General features: G+C 45.0%; 1 protein-coding gene across 1 annotated transcript; it reads left to right on the top strand.

Annotated features, from left to right (window-relative positions):
- Nucleotides 1-3243: 3243 nt before the first annotated feature.
- Nucleotides 3244-5826, top strand: SLITRK2 (SLIT and NTRK like family member 2). Its single transcript, XM_015414816.1, has one exon. The coding sequence runs from the start codon at nucleotides 3253-3255 to the stop codon at nucleotides 5824-5826; it is 2574 nt and encodes an 857-aa protein (XP_015270302.1). The 5' UTR covers nucleotides 3244-3252.
- Nucleotides 5827-19084: the final 13258 nt, after the last annotated feature.

Below are 19084 nucleotides of genomic sequence, written 5' to 3'. Positions count from 1 at the left end.
TTTGTCCATTCCAGCATAGGCTTCTCTGAGAAATTCTGAGAGCATCTACTTGGCCACCACCAAACCAATATGCTGGACAACATGAGACTTTGGTATAATTCAGAAGGGCTCTGCTTGAACTTTGAGGAGAGAAGGACAGTCAGGAAGCCCTTCAAGCCCCACCAATTCCCCATATGATTTCCTTTAAAAAAAACAAACAAAAAAAACTTGCTCATAGGCATCATGCAAAGTAGTGGCTGAAATCCGAACAGTGGACAATCTGCCATATGCTCATCAGGAAGCCCCACCTTGATGTGTGATGAGTTTGCGTGTGTGATCCAAATGCCAAGATGTGTTTGTCCAGGACGACAGGCTTCAATTATAAGCCATATGGAACTGGGATAGGCGTAAGCAGGCCCTGGGTTCCACTCTGCCACAAAGCTCACTAGGTGACCTAGGGCCAGTCACTCTCACTACCCTATCTCACAGGGGTGTTCTGAGGATAAAATGGAAAGGATAAAAAATAAGTGAGGTAAGTGAGCCATTGTCATGCATTATCCAGCACTAAACCTGTGTGCCCTCAGGTTGGGAAGACACTGGCCATTAGTTTGACCTGAAGAGTGCAGCACAATGAGGCATAAGTGGGCTGGATTAAAATTTCGCGCTCCTCCCTGCCCCCCCCCGCACCTACCTACAAGTGTAACCTAAGACTTGGCCTTTAGGGAACCTGCCTTCCAGGGCAAAGTGGATGTCCAGGCAGGCTCTGAATAGAGCCCCGACTGTCAATAACACGAAGCCTGCCTGAAGGATTTCGCTGGTTCACACAGGCACGCAGCCCTCCCGTGCCGCCACCGCGTTTTTGCGCATTTGGTTACTGGAATGGTGGGAACGTGTGAACGGCAGGATTTCGGGAAGATGGGCTTCCCAATGAAAGTTTCGGGGCACGAGGAACGCCGCGATCAGTTCGCACAGGCAAGTCCGGCTTCGGGTGTGCAGGAGTGAACCAGCTGAACGACGGAAGTGTGGAGGGAGCCTGCCAAGGAGAGGGCGACGGGGCGAGCCAATCGAATCCAGCGTACGGAGCAAAAGCGGGTCCGGTTTGGGCCTCGGGGAGGGGCCTGGCGCCCCCGTCCTCCCCCCCCCGCCCGCACGAGGGATCCAGCCGCTGCCATTACCTTTCTCCTTCAGAGGGGCGGTGAAGATCAGAGCGCGCGGCGGCCGTGCCAAAAAGGAGCCCGGGAAGCCAGAGCTGGTTTGGGGCGAAAGAAAAAGAGTCTCCGCCCCGTCTCTGCCCCAGCAACACCAGCCCCGCGCGTGACGTCAGCCCCTGCTCGGTCGAAGGCGAGCCTGCCAAAAGGCTGCCCGTTCAAAGTGCTTGGGAAGCCGTCGGAGCCGGAGAGCGAGGCGAGGTGCCTGCCTGCCGTGGCCCACGCCTTTCCCCGAGTCGGCGGTAGCAGCAGCAGCAGCAGCAATCGTGCCGCCGCCTCCTCTTCCTCATGAGCCCGACTTGCAAAGCACCCCGCTGAGCAACTCCTGGGTCCGGGCGACCAGCGCTCGGCGGGCAGGGGGGCTCCTTAGCCACAGGCTCTCTCCCGCAAAGATGCTGAACTCGTGGCTGAGCGCAGAGGCGAAGGAGGGATGCCGCCGCTCCTCCTGATGAGTGAGTACCGCAGCTCCCGGCTCTCCTGCCAGGACGGCTCCCTCCTGGAAGGGAGACTCGCAGATTCCACAGTCCGCGCGTGCGGGAGTTAGTGTGTGTGTGTGTGTGGGGGGGTCCTCTCAAGTCGTCGCCCATGAGCCCCCCCCCAACCCCTCTCTGCCCCGCGGAGTGTGTGATGCGTGGGCGCTAAGGCGCAGGAAAGGGATATGGAGAGAGGGGGTGCGCGGTGCGGAGGCTCTGGGACCGTATGGGTGGACTCTGGGAGCCATGGACTCCCCTCGAGCTTGCTTGAACGGTATAGCAAGCGTGGGATTGGGGAAGTTTCTAACAGGGTTATTTTGTGTGTTGGGGGTCTACTTTTCGAGGGGGGGGGGGGAAAGTCTAGTGGCCTGAGATTTTTCTCCTTCCCTTCCATCCATCGTGTCACTGCCGAAAAGCCCCAGAGACGGTCTGAATGCCTTTTAAAAGTCTGGGGTGAAAGAGAGAGGGAGCAGCAGCGGGGCCCCTAAGCGTCGGAGAGATGCTATGGTGGGGGGGGGGGTTGCTATCATGCCTCCCAAGCCTGCTCTTGAATCATACAGAAGGTATGGGGGTGGGTAAACTGAGAATAAGGGACCTGGATCCGCAAGGGTTCGTGGACTTTAAAATGCGGTCGCCCCCCCCCCCCTTTTTTAAGTGGCGGGGGCTTAATTCCATTACTCTCGCGTATACCCCTCCCTCCAACCTCCCCGTTTGACAATAAGGACATGATTGGGTTCTATAGAAAGGAGGAGAAAAGGGAGCGAGGCCAGGGAATCAGTCTCTCTCCCCGCCCCTCTTTCCTGGCAGACGACGGTCCCCAGCCGAGGCGTTGGTTACAGCTCTTGATTACTTGATGGGATCGGGGAGGGAGCGATTGGGGTGAAAATTACGGAGCTGAGCCGGCCACGGTGCTGAACGCGCTTGATTGCGGGGGGGACGTGGGAGGGGGAGCGGGGGAGAGAAGGAGTATTGGGGCAAGGCTCTGCTGGGGGAACCTCGGTCCTGCCTGGGGTCGAAGGGGGCCGGGACAGTTGGCTTAGGGGGTCTCCACGGCACCGGTAGGGGAGGTGTGCTGGAGAAGTGCTGAGCTGGCAGGTCAGGGAGGACTGGAATAATGCAAGTGGCTGGGGGAGGGAGGTAAGCCTTAAGTAGGGCATGGTGGGCTGTTAGCAAGTGGATGCTTCCCCCTTCTTCGTCCTCCCCACCCTGTCCCCATTCTTCCCAGGAGAGCAAAGGGGCAGAGCTGGGGAGTGGAGGGGAGAATTCAGTGGAGAGGACCGAAAAGCCAAGAGAGAGCCGTTAAAGAGGCTGTTAAGTCAAAGCGTGATGGGAGGGTGGAGAAGGGGATGCCCAGGGGATGTGAAAACAAGGTCCTAGTGGGGCATAAAAGTTCTTGGATGCGTTCCCAGGAAGCCAGAGGGGGAGGGGGAGAGACTGCTGCAAGAAACTTGGATGAAACTTCCTAGCTCTCTCCCCTTGTTCCTGCCTTCTTCCCAGCTGGCCATTTTAATTCGGGTTCTGCTTTTCCTTCCTCGTCCCCCCCCCCAAGGTTTGACTGTAGGTGCCGAAGCTGGGCTCGCCGGAGCATAAAGATGCTGAAGGGTGTTTGGTTGCTCAGTGTGTTCACAGTGGCTGGGATCTCGCAGACGGAGAGCCGCAAACCTGCCAAAGACATTTGCAGCAAGAGCCGCTGCCCTTGTGAGGAGAAGGAGAACGTGCTGAATATTAATTGCGAAAACAAGGGATTTACAACCGTCAGTCTCCTCTTGCCGCCCCCCTCCAAGATCTATCAGCTCTTCCTCAATGGCAATGCCTTTACTCGCCTCTTCCCCAATGAGTTTGTCAATTATTCCAATGCCGTGACTCTGCACCTGGGCAATAATGACATGTTAGAGATCCGAACTGGGGCCTTCATAGGTCTTCGAACCCTTAAGAGGCTACACCTCAACAACAACAAGCTGGAAATCTTAAGAGAGGACACTTTCCTGGGCCTGGAGAGCCTGGAGTACTTACAGGCTGACTACAATTATATCAGTGCTATCGAGGCTGGGGCTTTCAGCAAACTCAACAAGCTGAAAGTGTTGATCCTCAATGACAATCTCCTGTTGTCATTGCCTAGCAATGTGTTCCGATTTGTCCTGTTGACTCACCTGGACCTCAGAGGGAACAGGTTGAAGATGATGCCTTTTGCTGGTGTCTTGGAGCATATTGGAGGCATCATGGAGATCCAGCTAGAGGAGAATCCATGGAACTGTACCTGTGACCTTCTGCCTCTCAAAGCTTGGCTAGATACCATCACTGTTTTTGTTGGAGAGATTGTTTGTGAAACACCTTTCAGGTTGCATGGCAAAGATGTCACCCAGCTCACAAGGCAAGATCTCTGCCCTCGGAAAAGTGCAGGTGATTCTAACCAGAGGGAGAAGCACCCTTCCCACTCAGACACACACATCCATAGATTGCCCCCGACAGCTAATTCTGCCGTTGGAGCCACCAGAGCCCCCAAAGCCAGCCGCCCACCTAAAACAAGGAACCGCCCAACACCAAGGGTCACAGTGTCAAAAGATAGGCAGATATTTGGACCAATCATGGTTTACCAGACGAAGTCCCCTGTGCCACTCACTTGTCCAACAGGCTGCGTCTGCACTTCTCAGAGTTCCGACAATGGGTTGAATGTCAATTGTCAAGAGAAAAAAATAAGCAACATCTCTGATCTCCATCCTAGACCCACAAGCCCAAAGAAACTCTATCTTACAAGTAATTACTTGCAAACTATTTACAAAACAGATCTCTTGGAATACAGCTCATTGGACTTGTTGCATTTGGGCAACAACAGGATCGCTGTGATCCAAGAAGGTGCCTTCTCAAACCTTACCAGTTTGCGCCGCCTGTATCTCAATGGCAATTACCTTGAGATCCTGTACCCTTCCATGTTTGAAGGGCTACACAGCTTGCAGTACCTCTACTTAGAGTACAACGTGATCAAGGATATCCTGCCACACACTTTTGATGCTCTGGGTAACCTTCACCTGTTATTTCTGAACAACAACCTGCTGAGATCTTTGCCAGACAATGTGTTTGGGGGGACCACACTGACCAGACTTAACTTGAGGAACAACCATTTCTCATATTTGCCTGTGCGAGGAGTCCTTGACCAGCTGTCAGCTCTGATTCAGATTGACCTTCAGGAAAACCCTTGGGATTGTACTTGTGACATCATGGGGCTGAGGAACTGGATAGAGCGGGTCACAGAGCAGAACTCCCAGCTATCGGGACCCCCTGTTGTCATCAATGAAGTGGTCTGTGATTCACCAGCTAAGCACGCTGGAGAGCACCTGAAGTCGCTGAGCAAGGAGGCCATCTGCCCCGAGAACCCCAATCTGTTAGATTCTTCTCTCTTGTCACCGATTCTGAACACAGATGCACCGCATGCCTTCAGTGTCTTCCCCAGCTCCTATCCGGAAATACGCACCGAAGTCCCACTCTCTGTCTTAATTCTGGGCCTGCTGGTTGTGTTTATTTTGTCAGTCTGTTTTGGGGCTGGCCTGTTTGTCTTTGTCCTCAAACGCCGGAAGGGCATGCCAAGTGTGCCCAGCAGTGCCAACAACCTAGACGTAAGTTCGTTCCAGTTGCAGTACGGGTGTTACAACAGTGAGACACATGATAAAACTGAAGGGCATGTGTATAATTACATCCCGCCTCCAGTTGGCCAGATGTGCCAGAATCCTATCTACATGCAGAAGGAAGGAGACCCGGTGGCTTACTACAGGAACCTGCATGAGTATAGCTATAGCAATCTTGAACCTAAAAAGGAGGAATCGGCCAGCCTAGCATTTACAATCACTGCAGCAGAAATGCTGGAAAAACAGACCTTTTCCAGGGAACCTGAGCTGTTGTATCAAAACATTGTGGAGAGGGTGAAAGAACTGCCGAGTGGAAGCCTCGTCCATTATAACTTTTGTACCCTGCCCAAGCGGCAGTTTGCCCCTTCCTATGAATTGAGACGACAAAACCAGGACAGGCTAAATAAAACAGTTTTGTACGGGACTCCTAGGAAATATTTTGCAGAACAGTCCAAACCTGAGCTTCCTTTGCTGCAAGGAAAACTACAGACTGAACCAGACTACCTCGAAGTTCTGGAAAAACAAACAGCTATTAGTCAGCTGTGAAGGAGGAAGGGTCCGGGCTGGGAGGGGGGAACCATTTACTGGGGGAGAAAAAAAATCATTTTTTTAAAACTCATTAACCAGATTTGGAACTTGACACAAAAAATATGATATGTCACATCCTTAAAGTTCCCATTATCTTAAATACTGGCATAATTTTGGGCAGAGGTGTGATGGGTGCTTTTTTTCTATGTTCCCTTTAAATTATTTCTTACATTTCCTCCTATAATCTCTTTAGGAACTGTCTCTACAAATGAATGTTACTACAAGAGAGCATATCGAAATACCTTCTTTTGGGGGGGGAGGAAGGTGGCAGAAGGATGTCAGGAAAAGTCTCTCTCTCTCTAGTGCTCCATCCCTCCCTCCCCCAATTTAAAAGGTGAAAATAATGTATTAAATAGATGATATCCAAATATTCTCTCTCCCTGCCGGACTAGAATATTTCCTCTCCCTTTTTGTAAATAATATTGTCAGTGCAGCTCTTTCAATTTCCATGTATAGCCACTGGGCGTCACCTTTTTTTGTGTGTGTTAAAAGTGCCTTCGCACTTGGAGTACATTATTGCTTAATTGTCGCGCTTAGCTTTGATAAATTTGAATCTATTTTAATGTGTTGTATTTTTTGAAATTAAAAAAAAATGTAAACTAGATCAGTATGTCAGTTGCTTTCAATCCAACAGAGGCGGTTGTAAAGCTAACAGTAAAATCACCCCACCTTTAAGGAAGTTTAATTCTTCTAAGTCTTTTTAATGCACTGAATTTGCATCATTTTCCCCCAGCTGCTCCCAAATACCTTCCCTCTCCAGTTTTCTGGCCTTGTTTTACATGAAACATTGAAATCAACTAAGACTTTAGTAATGGACTGGGGTACTTGCCTGCATCACCTGCAGACATTTAATATTAAATATAGGCAGCCTGTTCAAACAATGTCCCATTTTCATGTTTAATCAAAATAATTTACATTTTTAATACTGGGGTTAAAACCTTAATTGTCTTCTATTCAGGTGTTATATTTTGTCTTCCATAAACCTGATGACCAGTAGGGGTTGCTTAATACTACCTTGAATAAGGAGAAATTTTAAAAAAAACACACGTACAAACACCTTGCAAAGGGTTTCCAAAGGCCAAATTAGAGCATGTATCCTTTTTTCAGAAAACCAAGCTAGGGCCTTGCATGCAATTCCTTTGTATTATGCTGGCTTGCATCTACAAGAGAATCGGAACTTCTGCTCCCTACAATATTTCTTGAATATCGAAAGATGCTATAAGAAGTGATCGAACCGATTAACCTTTGCATCTATCTTTCAGTAGGGTATTAATAAGCAGAGCAGGAGCTGGCCACAGCGAACCATTTCTAAATCCCACTGATTTCCAGAGGAAAGAGAGAGTTTAGCCATCCCAATGCAATCAAAGGATTTTATAAGCAGGGCTGCAAAAGAAAGGGAGGGGAGGCCTGGTACCCAGTCCCCTTTGGCACCCATAAAAATTGGCCCTGGTGCTTACATGGCAGAAGAGGGCTGAAAGATGCTTTTCCTCCTGCAGTTCCTGTGCTGCCATCTCCTCCTCTGACTTCTTTAGTCCTTTCTGCTTGCAGCCAGCACCCACTCATTGGCACCCTCCCTAATATGAGGCTAGGATTTCTAGTCTGGCAAGCTCTATCATCTCTTAGTTAAGCATGCTGGGGAGGGAAAAGGAAGGAAGACAGGAGAGATCTGGATTCTGATCTCAGTTTACTTGGGTTTCCGATAGTTTTCTTTCTAACTGGGTTCTTAGATTTTTTGCAAAAATGTTCCATCCTAAATATAAAGTCCCTTATTTTAATAGGATCATGCTCTACAAACAAAAACTGGTGATTTTATTCTCCTCACTGGGCCTTGTTTTTCAGCATCTTCAACTCCGTTTTCATCACTGCTATCTTAAATGTCTGTTTCTCATGGACATGGAGCCTGATTTAATTAACACAAACTTTATAGATTCTTATTAGCCTGTAAATCATTTTTCTTCCTTAGGTGCAAATGTAATTATGCAGGGTCCTCCCCCCCCCCTTACAAATTGCTCTTATTTACAACAAAACCAGTTTTGTTTTGGCCTATTGTAAATCCTTATGCAACTGGAATGGTGCTCAGCATATAAAGTAGGGCAAGCTTTTCAATTCCTGATTAAAGCAATTGATGGCTTCTGAAAGGAGCACACTGTTTCCTTTTCATAAATAGGTTACCGGACATAATAATCCTTTTATTATCATGCAAGGACAGAAGTGGACCCTGTCAAATGGAATTTTCAAGCTTTTTGCAATTCCTGATGATATCTTATCTACAAATGGGGAGGATCGTAAGCCAGAGAATTTTTTGATTATGAATGTGAGCAGTCAAAGCAGTTTTAATTGGAGGGAGGCCAATAGGAAGTAGCCTTATGTTTTGGAACAAAACGGGAGCCAAGTTGGTGGGTGTTATTGAGCCCGTGGTCTTCTCATGACTTATGTGACATCTGCATCAATGCTCTCTAACATGTCCATTCTCTGCATTTAGAGGCCATAATGCCCCCCCGTGCTGTTCCTTAGATCAGGGTTAATGCCGAGGATCCAGAGTGGAGAGTCAGTCTTCAAAACCAGCCTTGCTTCAAGGAGGAGAAATGGTACCCTATTAGTGGAACAACTTCTGAGCGCTAGCATCCATCCTTGAGTGAGTTGCTCATTTGAGAAATTCTGAAAGCATCTTATTAGTGATTCTGTCCTTGGTTTTAATAGAATTTATTTGTTGCTTAGACCACATGGAAAAAACAGGTGGATGGAGGACTTTTTAAAGGGGAAAAAAGCAGAGTTTTTTTTTTTGAGTCAGCTTGCTTCAGTGTTTCTTTCCAAATTGATTCCTGTTGCTGTCTTGCAAGAGAGAACCCCCACCCCCTTTTTTCCTTTTTACCTGGAGTACCATGGCCCCTGCTGGTGGCCAGGGGACCTGGCAGTCCTACAGGGTAAATACCTTTTCACCAGACAAACACATATTGGCCTGGTATATTCTGAAAAAGCATACAGCTTCTTCAGATCTTCATGTCACATGCTGCAATGTAAACCTGTTGAAGCCAACAGGAGTTCTCATGAGTGTGAACAAATAATCAAAACAGAGCTGGATGAATTTTTGAAGGCTAAACTCTGCTTAGGGTTGCTAGGCCAAACCTGGCAATGGGTGGGAGGACTGGGAGTAAGGACACCAGAGTGGGTGGCTGGGTGCATGTGACATCACCAACATCACTATGTCCAGGTTTTACCTGGAAGTGTCAAAGGATAGCTCTAGGGATCACTAGAAACTCAGAAGTGACCAATGTTCCCTGTAAGCTGAGTTAGTGTGAGCTAGCTCACATTTTTTTAGCCTCTGGCTCACAGATTTTGGTCTTAGTTCAAGAAGGATGTTTCCAAAGCAAACTGATTTATGCAGCAGCCAAATTGCTCGCTCACAACTTTAATGCTGGTAGCTCACAAAGCAGAGTTCTTGCTCACAAGACTCCACAGCTTAGTGGGAACATTGACATCTGCTACATTGCTGCTTTTTATTTTATTTTTCTACTGTCACTGCTCAGAGTGGCAGTGGGCAACAGGGCTTGCTGGCTGGAGGTTTCCTGGATACTGGGAGATCTGGCAAGCCGATTTCTATCCTGTTTCCTTAGTTTTGGCCTCCTGGGAAAAGAAAGACCTTCCCCACTGCATCGTAGATGTTACTATCTTCTCAAACATGGATAAACCCTAGGCATCAGGGAAAGTTAGCAATGCATACAAAACACTTAACCGGCAAGCAATTGCTTCCCAATGGCATAGCCTTGGAAAGACTTTCACACTGAAGTCTCGTTCACAGCCACAGAAGGTGAAATGGCAACATTCTTCCTGGGCTGTACTACTTCAGCCTATATTTCATCATGGGAGGAAAAATAACAACAGCAACAAATTAACTGCACACAGAAAACTAAAGCATCAGGGGAGAGACTATGCTGGAACTCCCTGACATCCAGGTTTCTGTGTGCAGGAATTATTTAAGCATTGGAACACCCACTTCCCCGTTGCATTCCAGAATGGTGTACTACAGAAAGAGTTTTGCCATGTGATCTGCTAGTTGGGTGAAGCAACCTGTACTTGTTTCACATGTGGCATTATTTCCCTTATTTGAATCTGTGTTGGTGCATGCTTGTGTTGTGTGGTTGTGTCTGGAGATCGGACTCTACACTTGTGCACAGTCTCATGTGGGAAAGTGTGCAATTGTTCCTTTTTCCAGTGGGAAAATAAGTATTCATGCAAAGTTCGTGTGAAGAGGTACCTAGATGTCCATGTATTTTCTACCCTCAGGTTGGAAAATGATTGTGTGTGACATGTCCTTATTTTGAGTTGGGGATCAAGACTTCATTTAGGACAATAATAGTTGTCCCCTGGATGTCAGTACCTCTCCAAAGACTTTTTGAAATCTTTAAGAGTTAGGTGGCAAAAAGAAAATCTTGGAGATTTTTACTGAATGATATACCATTTCTGATTGCATATGTTAATTTTTTTTATCCACGTAAGGTGCTCCTGGCAAAGACAAAATTACTATGCTGGGAAGCAGTTGCTAGTCTAGTTTCCTCCCTGTCATGCTAAGGCTGGGTATGTGATGAGATAATTATATGGGCAACATTCAGATTTTGACCACTATGCGCCATCTGAATGTTAAAGTTCTGGAAGGAAACTGGCATTGTTTAGATTGTGTGTTTCAGCTCTGAACAGTGCGACCCTAAACAGAGTTACACTCTTCTAAGCCCATTGGCCTCAGTGGTTTGGATCCAGGACGGTTGCAAAATCCGCACTGGGAAATTCCCTGGAGATTTGGGAGTAAGGTCTAGGGAAGGTGGGGTTTGGGGAGGGACAATATCTCAATGGGGCATAGTACCATAGGGTTGACCATCCAAACCATCCATTTTCTCCAGAGGAACTGATCTTTGTGGTCTGGAGATCAGTTGTAATCCTGGGAGATCTCCAGCCCTGACCTGGAGGTTGGCAACCCTAGGATCTGATCAGCTTTTCCATTGAATCTCAAGTCTAATTGCCCTCCTTGTTGTATCCCCTGTCTCGCATACCTTTTGTAAATGCAGGTCTTGTGATCTCCAGCATCTGCACCAGCTGAAAAGCTGTTTAGAGCCAACTCTATATACTTGGGAGGATGTAACTGTGTTTAGGATTACATTGGGAGAATGGGCCAGATAAGTTCTTAGGGCAAATTTTTTGGCTCTGCAGATTCTTGGGCAGGAGGACAAGAAAGCAGTAAATCCTTGCTGGTGCTGAAAATTAGCCAAGAGAAGACTGGATGTGAGTCACTATAAGGTAGTTTCTTGTGCAGACAAATCCCATACGTTTACATCATTGGGTCTTTTTGGTGCCGTGGCCTCTGCCACTGAGCTAATTATTGGTTTGTGCCATGTCCTTTATCTGAATCCAGACAGTTTCATCAGGGTGCATGTTTGAGACTGAATGTTGTGAAAAATGTTCCAGACTGATAACATTTAATGACAGAACTAAGTCCAGACCTCTGGAGGAACAGCTGAGAGTAAAGGTGAGGGTAGGTTAAAGCGGAGAGGTGTTACAGGGAAGAGTGGCAGGCCAGGAAAGCACCTGCCTCCCACTTGTTGCTCCTCTTCTTCAAATGGCACAATTCTGATGTCACTTTGGAGAGAAGAAGCTGTCCTCTGGGTCTCTGTATACAAGGTGGCCAGGAAACACATTGTTTCACTGCAAATGTGAATTTATTTATGAAAAATCTGGGCACAATTTAGCCCAAATTAGCACTGTTTAGTCCCACCAATTTCTGTGGGAGGGTCAAACTTGTCTTTAGCTATCTCCCACTGAAACCATCAGAAGGGTTTAACTTTGGCTGGAAAATGCTCTCATTTTATTTTATTTTGTGCATTTCAAAACTTAAATGTCAGCAGCCCCCCTCATATTCCTTACAGATACTATCTGTTATCTATATGTTCATCCACCAGTCAATATTAATACCACTTTCCAAGAAAAAAAGTGATGATTATAGTAGGGTTTCTTGATATATTACACATAAATGCCTACCTACACAGATACATGGAGAGAGAGAAAGCAACCATCTGGTACTTATTCAACTTTAATTTTACTTCCAGCTTGCAAAGCAATGAGGTTTTTTGTCCCTGTGAATTACCTTATGCTGCTTGTCCTATGATAGAACCCTAGATGGCTACCCAAAAATATTGTCTGTAAATTATGTTCCTAAGGGATTTAAACTCCCTCTGGAGCTTCAGCATACTAAGCCAATTATTTTTTTTCCCTCCTGATTTGCTAGCTGCTCTCCAAGAGGAGAGACAGGAACCTGCTGAAATATCTCTCCTTATATATAATTGAATAGTGGGTGCCAAAGTTCTAATTCTAAAATGCACTCCCTTAGTGTATGGCTGATGGCACTGCTCCTCAGCATATATCGCCACCAATCAGAAGGCAAAGCCCGGGTCCCGCCCACACCACAACTGCTGCGACAACCTGGTCTTTTGCATATGGAAGCTGATTGGACTTCACTCCATTCCACACCTCAAACTCCCCCCCCCGCAAGGCAGTTGGAATGTCAGTTGCATATGGAACCTGCTGTATTCTGGTGGTGTGCAGGTCCCAGGTTCATGTTTTAAAAGCAGACTGACACTGTTTGCCCAAAGCCAGAGCACTCTCCCAGAGCCTCTTTCTAGCTCCCGTTGTATTTATTTCCACAACGGGCCTTATTTCTAGTTACTTAATAAAACCAGTGATTTTTTTTAAAAAAGATTATTGCAATATGCTTCAGATTTTAAAATTCGAATTTTCCTTGTGAAGAACAGGAAGGGCACGATCCCTTCCATCACCTACATGTGCAATATGTGCACACACATTTTTGAATGTGTGGCTTTGCCCAGGTGGCAAAGCTTGAAGAGACCTTTGTTACAGACCCTGAAGCACTAATGTCCATCAAAGTTGATGATAATGGGCAGTAGGGACTCATCGGCTGAGCTGTGTTGTTTGGGAAGAAGAAGAATTCAGTGATTGTGCACTTAGAATGCAGAAAGTCCTGAGTTCAGTCCCTGGGAGTTCAATCCTTTTCAGTCCCAGTGAAAGGATCTCACGTAGGAGTTGGTGGATGATCCTGTGCCAGAGTAGCCATTATTGAATACTTTGGACAGAGGGTGAGAGAACATCTATATTTCATGCTTCCTCATTTTGAGACAGAAAAGTGATCCTTATCCCCTCACATTGCCCCCTTTATCCTATACAAAACACCAGGATTAAAAACATTTAAAACAGTTCCATTACAGGATAGGATAGCTGTGTAAATCTATCTGAGAATCTCAAGACAAGCCAAGAGTTGGTCATCTTTGGCTATTTCCTCTTCCCACTTTAACTTTTAGCAGGAATCTGGCCATTTTGAAGGTAAAATTATGCTCGATCTCCACCAGATAGGAGATAAGTAGCAACAAGATATTTTGTTTGTTTGTTCTAAAAAGAAACAAAAACAAAACAAAATCCTTAGGAAGAACTACACGATATTCACAGGGCTTCTTGGCTCATTCTTAAAGGTCAAACTTGTTTTTTGCTTGTCACTGAAGGAATCGTATCACCCCACCCCCGCATTTTCCTCCATTATTCAAGTTTTGTGTAAAGACAGCTTATGCTCATGTTTCGGGAAAATTCTAAGTCTAGTCCTTGATTGCAGTTGACACAGTGCCTTTTTAAAATATACAGATTTGTCCTACGCGCAGTGCTTGAACTGAGGGGGCATTTGGGACCACTGACTGGGTCCACATAGGCATTTTAGAATGGAATAGGATTTTTACTTTGTAACATTCCCCTATAAAGAAAAAGAGTTTCTTTTTATAATAAGAAAACTTCTAATACAGTGGCCACAAGTTCCCCTATGCCAAAGTTCCCTAATTTAGGATCATAATCACCTTTATACTTTGGCAATGCTTCCTTGTGTCCAGAAACTCATGGCATAGTCTTCCCATGAGATTTCTGATAGGCTCTGACCAGACTCAGTGTTTCTTAGCACCTTCAAGGTTGCTAGATGATGCCCCCTCTGCCCATAACCTGAGCAAGGCAGGGTACTTAAAAGTGAAGTGTTCCACAAGTCAAGTCACACCCAACTTATGGCAATCCAAGCAAAGGGCTTTCAAGCCAAGAGAGAAGTTGAGGTTCTTTGCCATTGCCTTCCTCTACAGACTCTTCCTTGATGGTCTCCCATCCAAGTGCCGACCTTGCTTAGCTTCCAAGATCTGAACAGACCGGGCTATACCACACTGCCTTCCCTCCCAAGCCTTCACTACCAATGACTAAAAGGTTCTAAATTACCCCCCCATCTGATGTTGGCACTAAAATATACATAGACATTTGGGCCGTGGTCACACACACTAATTAATTTACTTTCAATGCACTTTCCAACTGGGTTTTGCCAGTTCACACAATAAAATTCAGTTGGAAAGTGCATTGAAAGTGGATTATTTAGTGTGTGTGACTGCAGCCTTGGTCTTGGTGAAAGGGTAATAAATGTTTCTGCTGTTTGTGAGGAAATAATAGAAGCTTCTATGCTTGTGACTGGTTTCTCCCATCATCCATTTCATTGAAGCTCCACCTGGAAATATGGCAGCTCTCTCTCATAAGAAAATCCAACTATAGCCCTGCCTAGCAGTGTGACATAGTAATTCATCTGTTGGCTGAAGATTTGGGAGACCTGGGTTCAAATCTTTATTTTGACATGAAGCTCAGTGGATGACCTTGGGCCAGTCACACACTATCAACTTAATCTACCTCCAGGGGTTGTTGTGAGGATAAAACACACAAGAACCATATATACCATCCTGGAGAAAGGCAGAATAAAAATGCACTGAATTGTTAGACCTAGCACTTCTGGTGTTAATTTTTGCAGCATGGGAGTGGGCAAACATTTCATGCTATGTGTGAGACATCACAAGCAGCCTTCAGTGATTTATGCAATCCTGTGTGGATCAGAATTAATGAAAATTGAAGGTGTTTATGCCTTCTGTAAATATTAGAATCTCTTTATTCACATCTCTTGTATCACTCCAGGGTACACAACACTGTAAGTATAGTAGCACGGTTACTTCTGGATGGTGGAATTCCAGATCCACAAGAGTAATCCTACAACAGGCAAATGAACAGGAGAAAGAAAGCCCAGTGGTTTGTCTGTAATTCTTTGGAATTCCTTGCTTGTGGGCACAGCTAGATGTTGCTACAAATATTTCATCCTTGCTGTTTTGATTTCCTCTCTTCTATGAATTGAATGCACAAGGCTTTATTTTTCATGCCAATTTCTGTGTCCTTGCACCCAGTGTTTCTCAGGGAAAATGTATTCTTTGTGCAATGAAGTTAGCATTATGTATTACACATATAAATTATGTACACTGTACAGAGAAATACTATATACAAACCCTACGGCATGCATATATATATATATAAATCCAATTTAAGAAACCAACAGCAAATAAATGGACAAAATGGACAAGAATATAAACAGATATAAAAAGAAATAAAATAGTTAACATTAATCCATCCCATACACAAGCTTTTTTTTAACTTTAGGATACAACCTTGGGGAAACATTCAACGTTTGTTTCTAATCCTGCTGTTTTTCTTTTCCTGTTGTCCTTGATACAGCTTTCTCACAAGAAAATGGGTTTTACTTCTTAACCAGCTCACACATACATGCAAACATTGCTTGATTTCTGTGCCCTTGATGATTATAGCCTAAAAATGTGAATTGGCTCCATTGTGAAATCATAGGCCCCAGTCACACTGGAGGATTTGCCCCGCAAGAGGGATGGATCGGGAGCGCATCAAGCAGGCATGATCACACTGCAACATCTGGGAAGCATCACGCACCCATCCCTAATCCGTCCCTTCGGCCTGAAAACACGCATTTAAAAGGTACTAGGAACAGAGCACTACCTTCCAGATGATGCGCGGCATCTCCAGGCATCTGGTCGGGGAAGCGCTGGTAGCCCGTCACAGTCAGCGCTGTTCCCCATCCCACGCATGTGCACAATCGCACTACTGCCGGTTTGCTGCACAACGTGTGATTGGCTGCCGGAGCATGGAGCTGTGGGGGCACGTCAGATTGCGCTCCCATGGTTCTTTTTGCTCTGGCTCTAATTTGCCTTCCTTCAGCAGCAGATCATCCCACTCATGTGACCAGGACCATAGTTGGTCTGAGAGATTTGTCCTCACATGCAGGTCAGAACTCGATGACCATGCACATGTGAACCTGCCCTTTCCTTCAACATGCTGACAGTGGGAGGAGATAGAAAAGCTTTCCATTATGTGAGACCCATCTGAAGTGGTACAGCCTAGACACAAGTGGCCTACCTCTGTAAGAACTCAGCAAGTCTGAGAACTGAACAGATAGCAAAGTAAGTTCTTGGTACCAATAACCCAAGTTTCACAAATAAAAGTCTTTAAAGAGAATTGACCTTACATTAGAATACAAATACCAGATTTTCAAACTCTTCATGAGTGAAATGAGATACTAAAAATGTTAATGAAACAGTTCTTCAGGATAATCATTGATACAGTTCTTGGTTTTTTAAATTACCACTGTGACACATTGCAAATGTCATTTAATGTTGGGGAGCGGGGTGGGGGTGAGGGGAAAAAAGCTCTTTTGAGTTACCCAATTTACAGAGAAAATACACCTCTCAACAGCTTGACATTTTCTGCATTGGCTCTTTTCCCAAAAATGTCTGGAGGAGACACAGGGAAAAAAATGAATCCTTAGAAATAGGAGCACTCAGTCTGGTGGAATTATTGATCTGAATGTTGTTGTGTTCTGATCGGGTATCCAGCCAGAATTAAAAATAAAATAAAACAGCAAAGTGTATTAATGAGCATGTGCTCTTTTTTAAGACTGCTACTCTTCGAATGCAAGAGATAAATCACTTTGTCTAGCATGAGTTATCGAGGAGCGATCTGAGTTTTACATGGAAACGTTGAGATTGCAAGTATTACTGATAACATTTTTTATTACAGAGATTATTAATTAATTGCCTACTTGAAAGGTAGTGGCATCATTTATGGCTAAGGTTTGTCATGCGTTTTAGAGGCCCATAGTTTGGGGGTATGGAATGCATGTGATGTGTTCCCAATTTTGACCCCCACTACCTTCCGGGGGGGGGGGAGGGAGGATAGGAACCATCAAGGCTGGAAAAGAATCTTTAACTTGGAGGAACAGAGAGGGCAAACTTATCTGGCAAAGTATAACGTCTCCTGTTTGAAGATCTGAGATTCAGTTCCCACCATCTCCCATCAAAAGTATTGTAGGTATCATGACCCATGAAAGGCATCTGCTTAAGACTTTGGAGAGCCCAAAGATAGTCGTGTTGAATGTTCTGACTTGCAGTGCTAGAGACACAGTGATCATCATTTGAGGAGTTCAGTATCACATTTTGACTTGCATCTGTGAATAATGACCAAGGAGGACCATTAACTGCTTCATTAGCAAATCCTATACCACTGACAGGACAATTCCATTTTCTTCTTCTCCCTGTCCTCAACTCCTTTCCACATTTTTCTATGGAAAACCCAAAACAAAGAACCGGTGAATTGATCCTTGGCTCTGGTATGATTTGCTTGTAGTGATTCTGCGATGATGATGCCCTCTTTCTAAAGACAAATGATGTTTTTCTCACTTTTTGATCCTACTAATGCCTCCTGGGAGACTACACCAATCCATAACACTCTAGTTGACCTTGAAAGCAGAAGTCTTCAGCATAAACCAGTGTTGCCATTTTAGAAGACTAAGATTAATTGCTGTTGTCTTTACGAGAAATTGCCTTTAAAAAGCAATTATGAAATGTTTTCACTGCCCAGGGCATGCTACACTTTGGCTGCCTAGAAAAAGGCACAGATTTGTGGCTTTGTAGCAACCTCTTCCACATTCCCCGGGTTCTGCCTTCATCTTCATTCCTCTGGGTCAAGAAATGCTGGATCCTAATTATAGTCTATAGTCTTTTTTAGAGACACTCCTTTTTGCTTTGCTTTCTTTATAATCAAAAAATGGATTTTATAGACTTCCAGTGGGTAATATTTGCTGAATGTCTTTGCTACTAATGAAAGGTGCTAATAATCCACCCCCTTGTTTTGTTATACTGATGCTACATCATTATTTCCCAAAGATCTGACATGCAAGACATTTTCCATTTTCCTAAATTAAAATCTGAGCAAACGTTATACTCAAAACTGCCAATCCCCCTGCCCCATTCAGAAGAGACACTGTTGTTTAAAAATTGTCCACCCTCAGACCTTATTTGCCTCCTGGCATGCCCAGAGCAGAGATACACGCTAGGGGTGTGTATCTGACATAAACAGAGTCCTAAAAAAGCCTGAAAAAATATGTTACCAGTATTTTTCAGGTATTATTTAAGTTGAATACAGATCAGAGAATCTGATTGGCTACTGGTATAGCTGAGCCTGAATAAAGCCATTTTTTTGTTTTGCTTTTATTTGGGTATATTCAGCTATACCAAATGGCTGGTGGGCTCCTTTTGCGGCTCGGTTTGTGTTGGAAGAACAGAATGATTCCACTCATACCCATGGCTGCTGCAGAGCTACCTACCTCCAGCAAAACCGAGCACAGAAAGTCAAAAACTGAGCATGGAATCATCCTGAGACACAATGGACAGCCCCTATTTAGTTAATGAGATCCTTAATTGTTTAATTCCATGATCTCTTGCTGCATATTTGCAGTTGCCTCATGGCAGGCTAGTGAAATCCCCCAATAATTTAAGAATTACTGTGTTAGCTATTCTTCAGGGCGAGGGTTTTGTTCTAAGTATATCACCAGAGCAGCTGCTATGGTCTGAGAAAACATGAATTTGGGCTACTCCTAAACTTGCTGCTTTCTCCATCTGTCCAAGTTAGTGAGAGACTCTGATCCTAACCAAATAGTGGAAAGGTACTGTGCTCACTATCAGCTAAAATCTAATACTAACTGCAGTCCCCTTCATGCAAGCCATTTCCCTTCCCTGCAGCACACACATAATGTGATGCATTTCTTTGTTTAAATACTTTCTATTCTGTCTCATTGCCAAAAGGCTTATGAAGTGATGCGTAGGAATGCAATACATAGACACTAAAAATGGAGTCTTTGAAACTGAATAGAGCCAACAAAAAAGTTTCAAAGACCCTAAAACAGTAAAAGGAGAAACAGTAAAAGTAATACAAACACATAATACAGCAGAGGATACCATGAGAA

This window comes from Gekko japonicus, unplaced genomic scaffold, assembly GCF_001447785.1.
Source record: "Gekko japonicus isolate JY-2015 unplaced genomic scaffold, Gekko_japonicus_V1.1 scaffold2037, whole genome shotgun sequence".
Classification (NCBI taxonomy): domain Eukaryota; kingdom Metazoa; phylum Chordata; class Lepidosauria; order Squamata; family Gekkonidae; genus Gekko; species Gekko japonicus.
The sequence above is the reverse complement of the archived record's forward strand: the minus strand, read 5'-3'. Positions and strand labels throughout refer to the sequence as shown.

What these genes read in the sequence shown, in the direction of transcription:
- SLITRK2 (XM_015414816.1), top strand. Translation starts at nt 3,253, where the DNA reads ATGCTGAAGGGTGTTTGGTTGCTCAGTGTGTTCACAGTGGCTGGGATC.